Source organism: Falco biarmicus, chromosome 4 (genome assembly GCF_023638135.1).
Source record: "Falco biarmicus isolate bFalBia1 chromosome 4, bFalBia1.pri, whole genome shotgun sequence".
NCBI classification, from domain to species: Eukaryota; Metazoa; Chordata; class Aves; order Falconiformes; family Falconidae; genus Falco; species Falco biarmicus.
The window spans coordinates 86,527,114-86,542,571 of record NC_079291.1 but is presented as its reverse complement, the minus strand read 5'-3'; the positions used below and the strand labels follow the sequence as shown (position 1 = coordinate 86,542,571).

The window sequence follows — 15,458 nt, the reverse complement described above, 5'->3', positions numbered from 1 at the left end:
CTGGACTTGGTTTAGAAATCAAAACTTTAAAGATTTTATTATAAAATAAAGGAAAAATAGTCCAGTTGCCGTACCTGGTGGAAAAGCAGTTCAGACTCTCCCCTCTGGAAAAAGCAACTGGTGGGAGGAGGGTCACAAAGTCCTGTCTTCCTGCTGGGCTGCATCGGCCAGCCTCATGTTTTGCCACATGAAATCAATGAACATGGAAGCCTGTAGCAGTCGGCTCAGTCTCTGAAAATGGCGCTCTGCAACGAGAGCAACGCAATGATTAGCATCACAAGAGAGAAAGCTCACCAAAACGGGGCACAAAAATCTCTCCTCTCTTCAGACCCAAGCAAACAGGGAACATACACAGCACAGGGGGAGACCTCAGGCTCACCGCCTGTCCCTGCAGCCTGACTCACCGGTGTAAGGCAGCAGGGCCTCCACAGCAGATTTAATGCCCGAGTACTGCAACAGGCTGTCTGGTGCTTCGTGCTTCAGGAGGGTTTCAATGACAGCTTGGGCCTCGTGGCAGTTTCGAGAGTTCGTGTTCCACGTCACCAAGAACGTTAACACCGCCTCTAGGGAGGAAGGGGATCTGTATGGGCTGGCTGCGCCGCGGGCGCACAGAGACGCCACGTTGGAAAGCATCTCTACTGTCCTGCAGCACGGGGCAGCTCCCACACACGGTGATGCTGAGCCCGGAGGGGCAGGACAACTGCACACAACTGCTCCTGGAGCCCTCACAGGGACACCCCAACGAGGGCGGCAAAGCCACTCACACCAGCTCCCAGCAGCTGCTGGTGTAGCACTGCAACAAAGCAGCTGGCCCCAGGCAGCAGTCCTGCTCCGGGGCGGTGGCAGCACAGTGGTAAATACTGAGTCTAAGGAGATTCTCCTTTCAGTTTCAGTTAAGAAAACAAGGACAAGTCCCTGACCTGGAAGGTTTTAGCGCTTAAACAGTGTTGTAACAAACCTTTCTGATCCTTCCGGAGCCGAATGATGTTCTCTTCCAAGTGCTTCTTCCCATCAGTTTCCTTGAGGATGGCTGCAGAAAAGAGAAACTAACAGTCCATGCAAGAGTCCTGCCCGTGCACCCATGGGCCAAGAGCAGGGAGACCACTTGTTGTCTGCAGTGATTTTACTTAGGAAAAAGGGAGTCATTTGAGAAAGAGAAAACGGAGGCTTTCAGACAATTAGGCTTTGTAGTCTCCGTCGTCCTGGGAGAGATGTTCTGGAAAGCAGAGAGGGCAGAAAAATGCCTTCAGGGCACCAGGTGGACTCACCTTTGACCACCATCAACACTGTGTGCGGACGATCCAGAGAGATGGCCAACCCTAAAGCTTTGAGGTATCTTTTCTCATGAAGCAGGTTGGAAAGCTCTTGCTCTCTGGAAAACAAGTCAGGGTCAAGAGTGAGACAAATATTTGTTTGGTGAAAAAAACCACTATACAGAGAGAGAAAAATATTTGCTTGGTGTTAAAAAACGCTACACAGAAAGCAGCAGATTTGGCAAAAATAGTGTGCAGAGGTTTAAGGCCAAGAAGTTAATACTGTTTGCCGATGAATGCCTCAGTGCCCTCATTGTGCAGATAATTACCCTGGCACATTCAGGGGCTCCCTGAACTATTTAGTGCTGGGTGAAGTGGGAAAAAGTGAAAGTAGGTTTGGGATGTTTGACTTTGCTTTCTTAACAGTGCATAAACATGAAACTAATCAATTGTCAAGCTGACAGCAAGCAAGGCTTTGCAGGAGCTAAAGATAAACTACAAAGTAGAAGAGACTACTGTGCCTTGACAGCCTCTAAATAGCTAAATGATGTAACATTCAGATTAGATGGAGCTGGATGGCTCCAGGCGTGGCCAGTTTCACTCGACAGAGCTGGCCTTTCGCAGCTTATTATTGCACGAGACCAACTTACTTCATAATCTGCTCCTCCTGTTTAGCTTGCGCTTCTTTCTCTTCAATTTCAGTGACGTCCTATAAAAAAACAGGATACAGCTTTGTCAAATCTTGCTGTAATACAGATGAATTTTTATTTAGCCATCAAGTGATTAGGAAACCAATTTCTGCAGCAAGATCTCTAGGTCAAGTAATTTCAGTGTGAAATCCAGCAACTCACAACTTCCCTCCAAAGCACTTTTAGAACACCAGCACTGGGCAGGCTGCTAAGGTCCATCGGCTCTTCTTTTTACAACATCAACTGGGAACATACAGTATGGCCAAAAAGCCCCCCAAACCCCAAGATATACCTTACTGACTTGATTTCAAAGTGCAGAAAATGAGGAGAGCACATGTCATGCTGGAATAGTGAGGAACAAACCATTGGGACCCTGAGCTATCCAGCTGTATTCTGATTACTAACACAGAGAGGAAACACAGAAAGACCTGTACCGTACCTTCCACAGCGTGATGCAGGAGTCACTGGATGCTGTCACGACCATATCGTCTTGTTTGTTAGAGTGAAGACCCCAGATTTTATCTTCATGACCGTCTAACGTTTTCACACACTCATTGGTTTTAATTGTCCAGAGTTTTAAGAGACCATCAGAACCACTTTTGGAAGAGAAAGAAACATAACAAAAAGAATCACCGGATAGATCCATTCTCACTCTGTCACCCACCTCAAATATCAGCTAAACTTGTCCCATTCCTTTCAAACAGGAGCAGAATTAACCAAAAATGTCAAGTGTGAGATGCACCCTTAGCTCTGCCCAACTACAGTGTATGTCACCAATGCAGCCACATCACCGCAGCTAACAAGAACGCCCCGCACGACTGCAGAAGAGGGAGACAGGTTAGCTCCTGCAGAAAGCTTGGCATAAACGTGGCATCTTCCTATCAGTCTTTCCAAAACTAAATCCATTGTATAACTCTTCCCTCTTGCTGTGGATATCAGCTAAGAGATTTTCCTTCTGATTAGTTCTGCATCTTCCCCTACGCTCCTGGTGTGGCACTTACCTGCTGAGCAGTTGTGTTCCTCGGCTTACAAAAATGATCTTCAGTACAGAGGCATCGTGACCCTCAAAGGTCTGGAAAACAGAAAGGAAGCTAGAAAGTGTCAGAGCTGTTGCCAGGCCTTTTGAGAGAGTCCTCTTTCAGGAGGATAATATTTACTTCTAAAGCCCTAATAAGTACATTCCAAAAAGCAGCCTCTATCCTTGGGACTTTCACTGCAGGTTAAAAGGGAAAAGTAGGAAATTACTTGTCCTCATACCATTTTTGCAAACAACCTGCTTGCTTAAACTTGTTGGGCAAATGGTCTGAATTGTGAGGCCAACTCCACGGGCTGTCTCCCCAGAGGGCTGATTGCCCTGTCACTACGTGGAGCGGTCAGTGAGGTACCACTGCTGGGCAGAATGCGGCAGAGTTAGCAACTGCCCTCTCAGGGTCTTAGTGAGACACTGCTGGGCTGGAAAGAGAGCTTTTCTATGAAGAATGAGTCTAAAATTTAAACTTGTGTGGGTTTGCTTCATGGCCACAGCTGTGTCAGGCAAAGCCAGCTTTCTTTCAATAGCATCAATGTGCTTTTCCCCTCTGATCAACCATATTGCTCACTGGTTAGTTAGAAAAGAAAGCACCAGGCAGAAGCTCTTGTCACGGAGCTTTGCATGCAGCTCAGAACCAAGATCCTGGAGAAGGCAGCTAGAGCTGCATAGCTCTTCCTTCCAGTATGGCCACATTGCTGCATGTCAGCTGCACTAACAAGCACGTACCTTTTTGAAGAAGTTTTTACCAATCCCTGTAGCATGCAAGGGTTGCCTAGAGCAAGGGGCACTCTGAGTTCTCATTACCTTCAGGCAGCTGAAGTCCAAGATTCCCCAGAGCTTCAGGGTCCCATCTGCCGAAGAGGTGGCCAAAATCTGATCCATTGGAGAGAACTGCACACACCAGATTCCACGCTTATGTCCAGTGAAGACACCCAGCAAAGAGCAATCAGAACAGGACCACAGCTTGGCCAGCCGATCCTGCGAGCCTGTGGCAATCAGCTTGTCGTTTGGAGAAACCGCCACACTGTTTATGTCCTGGAGAAGTCACGCAAGTAGAGAGAGTACAAAGCCATTTAAGCCTTTGCTCCAGCTGTCAGACAGGTAATAAATGTAGGGTGCAACACAAGGAAAGAAAGTTTTAAGTATTAAAAAGCATGTTCTAATGTCAGGGGGAGCTTTACCTTGTCATGACCCCTCTCAGTCACTTTTGCATGAAGGATTTCTGGACTGGAGATCAAGGCTGCTTTTGCTTTGGAAGTGAGGGATTCTGGGATATTCCAGATTTTGATTGTGCAGTCCTGGCTGCTGGTTACTATGAAGTTTTCTTTCAGTCTGAAAGGAATAAAGATGCTAAGTGTAAAGAAGCAAAAGTGGCTTCCCCTGCACAGAAAAAATATGGCCTTCTCCTCCCCTGCTGGGATTTACACACATTCAGTCACTCTGCTGGGATGTGAAACAGAGCGCTTTAACATTTTTTAAACTGTCTTTCATTTTACTTAGGTCCCTGGCATAGCCTCCAGCAATTCAGACATTAGGCAAGAGCAGTTAGCTCTCTTCATTTACAGACAAGCTATGCTGCAGCTCTTGAGCAGGGAAGCTGGGCTTACAGACTGTTAGGCAGCACAAAGGAAGGAGAAGAGCTGACAAACAGACAGGCTATTCAAGGAAACAACTTCATAGATACGTTCCCTTCACTTCCCAACCCTCCTCTCCCAATCACTCAAGCTTTATCTGGCAACTTACCCAGCTGCTGCTCTTTAAGGCAAACAGGAGTTAGACTAAAAAAGAAATGCAAACTTCACAACTTATGCACAGATGGATGCATCCAAAAAATATTTTTTTAATTACCCTTCCTTGACACTCAGAGCACCATGACAAGCTGGGACCAGGAATGAGAAACAGCACAGCTCAGAGGCAGGCATCCACCAAAACATTCATCCCGAGGATCAGCACAGCAGCCATGCCTCATGCTTGCAAAGGGAAACCCTTGTCCAATTTTTATTACCTCGAGCAAGAGACAGCAGCTACCCCATGTGCATGACCCAATCCTTGGGCTATACAGGTCACCCTTCCATCTTTGTTCATCCGCCAGACTCGAAGGCTTTTGTCCTGTAATGGGAGAGGACAGAAACCACTGTGCTTTTTTGACAAGTGATCAGTTCCCCATGCATTAAGCACACCTGTGAGCCTGACTATTCACTTATGTTCAAGCCTGAACCTCTGCCTGCACTCGTCAGAGTGGGTGAGGGCAGACACCACCAAGCATGATGCGCTGCAGTCTGGAATTCCAGCATGGAGGTTTATTTCTGGCTGTATCAGGGCAGTTAGCACCTTTTCTTCCATCATGGTTCTTATGCATGGCTCCCCATTAGTCTCACACTAATAACACCTCTGAACTCTAATGCAAGACGAACATGCTTGGAGAACAAGGCATCTCCCTTCAGGCTAATAAAATACAATCAACTGCATTTCCCCAGGGACAACATTAAAAAGGGATAGTGGAAGAACCTTTTATTTGGGGGTTATAGCAGACAGGAATTCCATCCAAACAAAAGCCCTTTCTGGATTGCCAAAAAGGAATACGACTCTGCCCATAAAGTTCACTAGAAATGAAAAGTTTCATTAAATGAGGAAAACTAACACACCTTAGCACAGCTGACGAACATCAGGCCTTTTCTGAAGACATCCAAAGCAAGAATTGTTTCTAAATGGAAGAAGAAAATACAGTGGATGCAGAGTAACACTGACACCGGACAGCAGAAATGCATGAATTAATGAGTCCACCGCTCACAGACTGGGAGACAGGTGGGGGACACTCGGGACACAACACATCCACACTCACTACGGAGTGACCTGCTGCTTATGGCATCGATGCGAACCTGTCACCTGCAGCCACTAAGCTGCATTCAGAGCGCTCACACTCATGTATCTACATCTCTAGCTCCAATATCGATCTTGCTGCTAGTGAAAGGGTCCGAACTGACAAGCCCGGAGAAAGAAAACTAGTGTTTGCAAAACCAGGACCGCACGGTAAATCCTTTCTCCAGACAACTCCAAAACCCGTTGTGATGCTGTTCCAGAGAGAACTTAAGGACTCCAGTCTCCACATAAGAGTTGTGAGAGAAGCTGGATAAAGAAATACTCGCACATCCCCCATACACCCACATCAAAGCTGACCACACACCTGTGTGGCCATAGAGGATCTGGCAGTGCGATGTTGCCAGTTCAAACACTTTCAGCTGAGGGCTGTTGGTAGCCACAACAATGTGAGAATCAGTGGGCCCAAGGAACTTCACATCCAGAACCTCATCGTTGTAACCTGCAAGCTGAGGACATAAAGAGTTTAACAGGGAAAAGTCAGCTGGTTAGAGAAGCACTGAATGGCGCCATGCTCACTGAGACCGCATTACTGTGCCTTTTCATTTAATACTGCGTGTACAAATATATTTTTTTACACACAAGCTGGAGCACAGGAAGGATTTCTGGCTAGGCCTGTTCTGCTTGCTTTTTCCTACATTTGTGCAATATTCCTCCAAATAACTCCACCAGTGAACTTGGCTTTCTGGCTTGTACCCAACAACTCAAGAACAGGCAGCAGACAAGGGCACCCCTGGACAAAGCTTCCACCAGAAGCAGAGCTGATCCTAAAGTATGGATAAAGGAAGAGGGAAAGGGAGGCTGAGGGTTGTTACCTGCTTCCTGAGCTGAAGAGTTTGAGCATCATATAAAACAATGTTGTGTTCCACGGACACTGTGACAATCTCATTCCTCGCAGGCACAAGCATGCACTGGGTGACACTGCGCTCGCTCGCCTCCTCCTTCAATTCAAAGGGCACAGGCTGGGTATACACGCATGCAGCTGTGGCAACTTCCCAGACTTTCAGGATGCCTAACAAAAATGACGACATAAATTATCTGCCAAAGCCACTGGTTTAGACAGCGATTGTCCAAGAAATATAGAACAAACCCTGGCCTCGCCTACTGGAAAAAGCTACACAGCTTTGAGGCAGGACTTCAAAGAGATTCAGTGACAGTGGCATGAAGGGCCATATAGTTTTCCTTATTCAATCCAAATCAAACTTTATTGCAGTTTGAGAACATACATAGTTAAAAGGTTCACAGCATGCCTGCTCAGTCCTGCTCATCCACTACTGTTAGAGGAACTCAGAAGGCTCTGCTCTCCAGCCCTTCGTTCATCCCAAGGCTTCCACCACACACAGAATGCACATCCCGGGAATAATGGCAGTGCAGTGCCTTAAATACTGTCCTTCCTCAGCCTCCAGATCTGGCAGTGACATGCCAGGACACTCACCTTTGCTGCCAGCTGTGACAAAATGCAACCCTTGTTTCTTCACACCCAGTCGAGAGAAATCTCCCTTTTCAGGTAACAAGACGGCAGCTTCCACGCTCTGCAAGAGAGTTAGCCAAACACCAGCTGAGCGCATGGGACCAGCATCCCATTTCAGCAACCAGAGCTGTGCAACAGCCCGCTAGTGCCAACAGGCGTGGGCACACCACACTCCACTGCCCCGGACCACGTGGCTGCTGAAGACAGGCGGGCAGATACAATGTTTTTACATGACCATCCTTCCTTCCTTCCTCCTCCAGCACTGGGGAGACAGTGGAGACAGCAGTGGTGGCACTATTTGCTCAAACTTCCCAGGCAGAACCACACCAGCAAGGAGGAAAAGAAAATAAACAGCTTTAGGCACAGAGTTTTAAGGCCTCTGGAAAGTACAAGGGAGAGAAACCTGATTTCACAGTACACAGGAACCTAAAGAGGCAGAGGTACCGTAGGACCATGACCTAGAAACTACAAAGGATCTCAAAGGAATAAATTAAATGCAATTTTACCTCATAGACAGGGACGGTTCGTTTGCTTTCTCTAGTTTTCAGGTCCCACACCATGCAGACTTTATCACGGCCAGAACTGCAAGTTAAAAGATCAGTTTCAGTGCTAAATCCATTCAATTTGGGCTCTGAGAACTCGAGCTGTAAGTGCAAATCTGGAGTTGTGGGAGTTCACCCCCTCTCTGAAGAGGCCCATGTGAAAGAAAGCACCAGCCTTCCACGTGGCAGCACGGTACATTGCCCAAAACACAGGTGCCGACAGCCTCAGTTACACACTTGCATGGTCAAGCAGAGAACAAACACCTGTAGCAGTCCTCCTCCTCACTGGAGAACCTTGCCAGAGCCTAGAGAAACACCCAGTCTCTGGCAGGAGAGAAAGGCTAAGCCTCTGCAAGGTTTTACCTGACGAGCGTATTTCCATCTGCAAACGCCAGCGAGGTGACGGCACTGAAGTGGCCGTCCAGCGTAGCAACGCACTTGCTGGATTTCAGGTCCCAGATGCGGATTTTGTAGTCGATTGAGGAGGAGAAGAGTTGCAGACGGGAGACATCAGGGTGGAACTCAACAAGGCTGGACAGAAGGAAATGCACTTGAGCAGGACAGGAGTAAACTATCTATTTATGCTTATTAAACTATATGTTTAATGCATGCTGGCATTAGCCCAACATTTAAACAAATATACATTCTACACAAAGAGTCTGACAGATCAATCGACATGAATTTGTAAAAGGACTTTCTTTGTAGGGCTTCATGACTCTGCCACCCACCAGCAAAATTTACAATTGATCTTTGCCATTCTTGCCAGGTTCTTGAAATACATCAGTTATCAAGCACAGATATTCCATTTAGATTCCAACAGATTTCTTGACCAAACTTTTTCCTCTCTGGGCTAGTCAGTCACAACTCTGCTCCTTCACTAGACATCTCAAAAATCATGGAGCAGAAGAGCTCAGAACCCACTCAGAATGGGCCTTTATATTCCATTAACTCAAGATATTTCACATCAATCCCAGCATCCAAGCACCACACTAATGCCAGCAACCGACAAATATGGCTCGTCCTTACTGTACAACTCCTGAAGATCCTTTTAGGTTGTGTGTGCAGTACTGTTTGATCATATCCCAGATCTTAATGGTGCTGTCACAGCCACCTGGGAAAAGAAAGGCACGTAAGAATGAACTACAGAGGAGATGCAGGAGGTCCAGCGTATCAGCAAGTTTAACATTTCATGGGTTGCAAAGGCAGCAGAAAGAAAAATGAATCCAGCAACCACCACCCACACCAAGAGAAGTCCATGGAACACCCTAAGCTTTCAGAGAGCTGGGAAAAATCTGACTACTCACACTCAAACCTGAAATAGAATTAAGTTATAGGCCATGGCTGACCTCCTCCATCTCCACGAGTCCTTGTCCTACACCAGGACAACTATACTGCACTGTCCTATAGATGCCAGACATTTGTCAGCATTTTACTAAGTATATTTCAGAGAGAACATCGAAAGAACCCCTTGTTGTTGGTCAAGATGTCATTTCTAAGTAAAACCTCTTCTGATTACAGCTGAATTCAGAACATCACTACTTCAGTGTCCAGCTGAGCCAAATTACTCAGAAGCAGAAGGGCCATTATCACTCCCACCATGTGCCAGTGACATGGGGCCGTACCTGTGGCTAACAATGTTGAAGTAGAGTCAAAGGCCATGCTAGCGACTGGCGCTATGTGCACGGCTTTCCATGTGCGGACACACTTGTTCTCTCGCCAGTTCCACTGCTTCAGCAACAGGGCTCGGCTCCCTGTCACGAGGCTCTACGCAAAAGCAAGGTGAAGGAAAGCATGATTAAGTACTAATTTGATTTAAATTTCTTTCAGTGCCCACACACAGAGCACAGAATGACACTTGCTATGACACTTGTGAAGCTGAGTCTCTCAGCATTCCTCTGTCCAAGGTGAACCCAGAAGGAGAGACAGATGGAAGCCTGAGAAGACTTGGCAGAGTTCTCTGGGAACACAAGGTGCCTCCAGGCAGAGCTGCCTTTGGTGTTCACTGGCTTTATCTGGGAGCCTGACACAGCAGTGCAGAAGACCACAAAGCAAACACATACCTCATCATCAGGGCTAAGAACAAACGAACTGATATCTTCCTCGTCATCCTAGAAAAATGAAAGGTAAAAGCCCCACAGTTACACCATAGGCACTGCGTGCTCAGAGCACCCTTCTCTACATGCTTCTGCTGATGCTAAGCACAACCAGCAGCTTCCCAGCTGTGCTTGGGGACAACACGACCAATCCCTGCCTGTGTTTAGAAGCATTCTCACCCTCCCCTCTGCTTCTCACTCTTGGGAGCTTTAGATCAACAGCCAGCGACAGCAGGAACACCCCAGGAGCCCTTGGAAACCCGCAGCGGTTCACCACCACCCAGCAGAGGCCAGGCCTCCTCACCTGCTGGAGGCTGTGGAGAGCTCCTGTGTCCACATCGATGACGTTCAGCTTGGTCCCGCAGGGGCAAAACATAAATTTTCCATCTCGGCTTATCTGGGGAAAAGGGAAAGGAAAGGTGGAGCGTTACCGAGCCGGGGTACTGTCCAACCGGGCCGGGCGGCGGAGCCGGGTCTCACCTGCACTCGCCCCCCCTTGTAGAAAGGCTCGATTCTCCGGCACACGGCGTAGCTGGAAGGGAAAGAGACACAGCGCAGAGCGGCGGTTAAACCGAACGGCGGCGGCCCGCCCGCGGGGGAGCCCCGGCCCCAGCCCCCCCGCCGCCCCTCACTTGCTCTTGAAGCGCACGGGGCTGGCGGCCCCCTCCATGCCGGCTCCACGTGCCGCCCACTTCCGGCGCTCCCGGTTGCCACGGGAGAAGGGCGCCACTTCCGGCGCAGTCTAGTGACGTCTGCCCCACGCCGGCGGCGACGCCATCTTTGGTGCGGGCGGGTACCCGCGGGACAGGCGCTCCAGCACAGCATCCCCTTCCCGCCTCAGGAACACGGCTTCCCGGCCCCAGCCACTGGGCGAGCGGGGTTTTCAGACCACAGGCACAACAAATAGACTTGACAAACCAACTTTCAAGCAAATGATCTTTTATTGCACGTAAGGATACGGAACTGAATAATTTCAAAGTGTTCCAGCTGTGAACACGCAGTTATTGCCACATCCCTACCACCAAAGTCAGGAATAAACCTTAGCACAGATGCATTAGGAAGCAGGAATGCTCTTATTGCAGCACTAGATGCACAGAGATCACTCCACCCAGCATGCATGCCACAACAGGCAACATTTTTTATCAGCCTGTCAGGTAACACATTAAATTTCCCACAATGATTACATATTCATTCCATTTCCTGGAATTAATGGTTATATTTACAGTGTCAATACACATGCAGCCTAGGTCTCCAAGGGACCCCATGGGGGTCTTCAGTAGTCTCTGGCGGTCCCTAGTGGTTGTTGAAGAGATCTCTTAGTATCCTTTCCATGCACTCCGAGTCTTCTACACGTGGTCTCGTCTTGGCTCATCGCTCCATTTCCAGAGTTTCTCAAGTTCCTCACCTTGGCTTCGACTGGTTCCTGCTGGTTTACCTGCCATCCTTCAGGATGCGCCAGTCACAGTTGCAAGAATTACATCCTTGGGCGCACTGTCGTCCGAGGTCCCTTGTAACATCCCCATTGCTCTGTACAGCTGACCTTCACAAGCAAAAATGACAGAATCATTACAAAGGTGTAAGACAAGGCCATCTACCACAGGCTGCCAGCTCGCACTCGGGCAAGCCAGGCCCATGCTCAACACCGGCTGCTGGAGGGCAGGAGTCTCCGGGGAACAGCGCTCACTTAAGTACACCCTACTCCCAATACCTGCTCAGCACAGGAGTTATAGGAACATGGGTTTCACTCCCCACAAGGTACTGTGGGGAATAAGCTTAATGTTCCCTATACTGTCGGCACAGTTATCTCACCAGGGGCCACAAGAGACCTCAAGTGATTTTCGACTGCGCCTACAGCTAACGTCCCACGGAACACCTCCCCAGGCCGCTAAACCAGGCCCTCCCCCACACCAAACCGCCACCACCTCAGACAACGCAAAAACTTAACAGGATTATTTTTGTTTTTAAAAGCTTAAGGACTGCAGAAAGCGGGAGACCACATGCCCACCCTCAAGAGTATGCCCAGAGTCCCTCACCTACCCTCAGACAACCTCAGACTGAGCGTTACGTGCCTGCGCGCCTTTTATGTAGGGCTGGCGCACGCGCGCTGCTGCCCCGCACCATGTATAAGGGAGAAGGAAGGCGCCGCTCTGCCTCGCGGTGTATTCCTCATGCAGAGCGCGGGGCTGGCACAGCCGGGCGGTGTTCTCGCGAGAGCCGAGGGACTATAAATAGCGAGCGCGAGGGCAGCAAGGCCTTCTACGCTGAGAGAACACGTAAGTGCGGTAGCCTGGCGGTATGGCGGCGCGGCCTGTGCCCCATCCGCACCCATCGGGGCCGCCGGGCCCTGCTGGCCTGCCCGGCTGCGGTGGTGGTGCCTCAGTTAACTTCTCCTTCTCTGTTCTAGCAAATGGCGGACGACGCCGGTGCTGCGGGAGGTGCAGGAGCGGCCCGAGGGGGCTTCCGCGGCGGCTTCGGGACCGGGCTGCGGGGCCGGGGGCGCGGCCGCGGGCGGGGCCGAGGGCGAGGCCGGGGAGCTCGTGGAGGCAAGGCCGAGGATAAGGAGGTGAGCGAGCCGCGGGGCCGCCCCGGGCGGCGGGTCCTGGCTGGGCCTGCAGCCGCCCTGGAAAGTGCGCTGGTGCCGGCGGCCGGTGACGCTTCCCCACGGTTTGCTTTGCTAGTGGATTCCTGTCACCAAACTTGGTCGCCTGGTTAAGGATATGAAGATCAAGTCTCTTGAGGAGATCTATCTATTCTCGCTTCCCATCAAGGTAAGCTGCTGCGAACACTGCAGCAACGTGCAGCACGGCCTTAATCTAAATTGTAGGGGTCGCAGTAGTTGCTGTACTTGCTCTTTGGGATGCTTAGGTTGAGTGTTGGAGACACAAACCCGTAGAAGCAGAAGGCTGGTGCAGTCACCTGCAGTGAAGTGTGGTGCGTTGTATATTGTGTTCTGCCTTGTCTGGCAGCGTGTTGCAGAAGTGTTTCTGTAATAGTTCTGCTCAGTGATGGGGGGTGGGAAATTAACTTGCTATGTTGGCCTGCCTAACAAGCTCCAGTAAGCTTATGCCTGCAAAATCTGACATACTTAACTACCTATTACTTCAAATATATGTATGTAGGGTTGTTGAACTTGAATTGTAGGAGCCTTATTAGCTGAGTTTAGCTTCTTAAAAAAGTGTGGCCTTGTGTGTTGAAATGACTGAGTTTTGCAGGAGTCGGAGATCATCGATTTCTTCCTGGGGTCTTCTCTGAAAGATGAGGTCTTGAAGATCATGCCTGTCCAGAAACAGACACGTGCTGGTCAGCGTACCAGGTTTAAGGTAGCCTGTTTCTTCTGATTTCTCCTGGTGTGTGTTGTCTGCTGCTTTTTTGGTATCATTAATAAAGTAGTTCAAATACCTTTAGGTTTTTTTGTAGCATCTAGTAAATATTTATGGGTATGGGTATCAGCTTGTGTAGCTGACAGTTGCTGGATTAACTTCAAAATCGTAGCAGTATGTACAAATGTTACTTGAAACGGTTCTAGTGCAAAATTAAGTCATATTTACACAGCATTGTTGGCTTCTCAGGGGCTATAGCAGAGAGAGAAGTCTGAGGTGTAAGGTGGGAATGCTGCTTGGAAATTATCTGGACTTCTGACCCAGTATAAGGCTGTGGCAGGGAATTGAATTCCAGTTCTTCAGCCTGAACAAGTTTTGACTGAAGTATGAGCTCTAAGGGGAAAAATGGCTGCTTGAGCTGTGAGCTCTGCTGTGCAAGTTTTAGTAGGTGATGTTTTGATTGTACTTGGGAGTGAGCTGTGTTGGACCCTGATGGACTGTTCTCTGCTGAGAGTGTTCTTGTGCAGCACAGCTGCCACTGAGCACTTTTCTCTCAACCCTAGGCTTTTGTTGCTATCGGGGACTACAATGGTCACGTTGGTCTTGGTGTTAAATGCTCTAAAGAAGTTGCCACTGCTATTCGTGGGGCAATCATTTTGGCGAAGTTATCCATTGTACCTGTACGACGAGGCTACTGGGGGAACAAGATCGGCAAGCCCCACACCGTGCCGTGCAAGGTGAGGCAGGCCTGCTCTTGGTGATTGTGCCGCAATGTTTCGGGAACTCTAACCTGTTGTGTTTGTGTAGGTCACTGGCCGCTGTGGGTCTGTCCTGGTGCGCCTGATCCCAGCTCCCCGTGGTACAGGGATTGTGTCTGCCCCTGTCCCCAAGAAGCTGCTGATGATGGCTGGTATCGATGACTGCTATACCTCAGCCAGGGGCTGCACCGCCACCCTTGGCAACTTCGGTGAGCTCTAGCATTCCGTGTTGTAGCTTAGCTGAACGTATTGCCACTTTTGTCATTGACAAGGACACAACATACCCATTTCTGTAGTATTGTTCTAATCTGTGTTAAAACAAAAACTTCTAGTGGACAAGCAGAAGTGAAGACTGCTGCTGATAGCTGTTAAAATGCAGGTTAGTCCTGCTGTACTTGGTCCTGAAGTCTTACTGTAAAAGTTAATTACAGTAAATTGTCTTTTTACATGCACATTGATACTAAAAAAGAAATCTCCCAATCTGCGCGATTGCACTTGTCTGAGGTAGTGTAATTGTCGTAAATGGAGAGAGAAAGAAACTCGAGTTTTGTGTGTACATCAGAGAGAACCTGCTGTGGTCTCCCTGTTCCTTCCTAAATTCTACATTTTTGGAGTGGAGTGGGTGGGCACTAGTGAGCTGGGCTCTGTAGTGCTGACGTGCAGGGTGTGACTTCTGTCTGTAGCTAAAGCCACCTTCGATGCCATCTCCAAGACCTACAGTTACCTGACTCCCGACCTCTGGAAAGAGACTGTGTTCACCAAGTCTCCTTACCAGGTGAGTGTTGCTGCAGTTTGCAGCTCCAGTGTGACCCTCCCTTCCCTCTGAAGTTCAGGTACTCCCAAAAATGGGAGAGCTGCAGTCAGAGCTGGGTGCCAGGCAGAATGGGGTTTTCTTTCTTTCAACATGCAGTTGAAAATGGCAATTCATGGACAAAGGAAATAGGAAAGCTTTGTACCAACTAAAAATAAGTTGTATCTGAACTACCCCAGCTGCCACAACACACACCTTGTTGGAAAGGGATACACTGCTGAGAATCTCAGGAGAGTGGTTTAAGAAAATAACACACTTGTATTTATTTTTTTGCAGGAGTTCACTGACCATCTAGCGAAGACTCACACCAGAGTCTCGGTGCAGAGAACCCAGGCAGCTGCTGTGGCAACAACTTAAGTGGGTTTTGTACCAGACAATAAAGTGATCAGTGAACAAGAGATGGCGATTGGTGTGATGGGATGGTTAATGCACTGGGCAGATGGATTAAATATCTGCTGGGGATGTGAGTAGGTTCATGTCCGTGGGCCACAGCCTGAACCTCTGTTGAATGAAATAGTGTGTTAATGTTGTACTCATCCTTGTTAATCATGTATTAATCCTAAATGGGGTCTAGAAGCAGCAGGACAGCATGTAATCTTTATCCGAACTGTGGG

At 48.8% G+C, this 15,458-nt stretch overlaps 2 protein-coding genes, 1 long non-coding RNA gene and 1 other non-coding gene across 4 annotated transcripts; 1 reads left to right on the top strand and 3 right to left on the bottom strand.

Moving 5' to 3' along the window:
* Positions 1-6: 6 nt before the first annotated feature.
* Positions 7-10,697, bottom strand: TBL3 (transducin beta like 3). The gene is made up of 22 exons (XM_056336324.1): positions 10,588-10,697; positions 10,436-10,487; positions 10,260-10,352; positions 9,923-9,970; positions 9,485-9,626; positions 8,889-8,973; positions 8,226-8,393; positions 7,827-7,902; positions 7,285-7,381; positions 6,665-6,861; positions 6,157-6,298; positions 5,618-5,676; positions 4,978-5,081; positions 4,154-4,304; positions 3,777-4,007; positions 2,944-3,014; positions 2,382-2,538; positions 1,904-1,962; positions 1,269-1,372; positions 959-1,030; positions 405-563; positions 7-245 (listed from the first exon to the last, which is right to left on the bottom strand). Exons 1-22 carry the CDS (start codon positions 10,623-10,625, stop codon positions 133-135), a joined length of 2,418 nt encoding a protein of 805 aa, XP_056192299.1. The 5' UTR covers positions 10,626-10,697; the 3' UTR covers positions 7-132.
* Positions 10,698-10,877: 180 nt separating this feature from the next.
* On the bottom strand, positions 10,878-12,227 carry LOC130147844 (uncharacterized). The gene is made up of 2 exons (XR_008821401.1): positions 11,993-12,227; positions 10,878-11,495 (listed from the first exon to the last, which is right to left on the bottom strand). It is a non-coding gene; the product is annotated as an uncharacterized LOC130147844 (long non-coding RNA).
* On the bottom strand, positions 11,678-11,801 carry LOC130149339 (small nucleolar RNA ACA64). Its single transcript, XR_008821884.1, has one exon. It is a non-coding gene; the product is annotated as a small nucleolar RNA ACA64 (small nucleolar RNA).
* A 132-nt stretch (positions 12,228-12,359) lies between the features above and the next one.
* On the top strand, positions 12,360-15,242 carry RPS2 (ribosomal protein S2). The gene is made up of 7 exons (XM_056335576.1): positions 12,360-12,518; positions 12,634-12,723; positions 13,168-13,275; positions 13,839-14,012; positions 14,083-14,242; positions 14,717-14,808; positions 15,121-15,242. Exons 1-7 carry the CDS (start codon positions 12,363-12,365, stop codon positions 15,199-15,201), a joined length of 861 nt encoding a protein of 286 aa, XP_056191551.1. The 5' UTR covers positions 12,360-12,362; the 3' UTR covers positions 15,202-15,242.
* Positions 15,243-15,458: the final 216 nt, after the last annotated feature.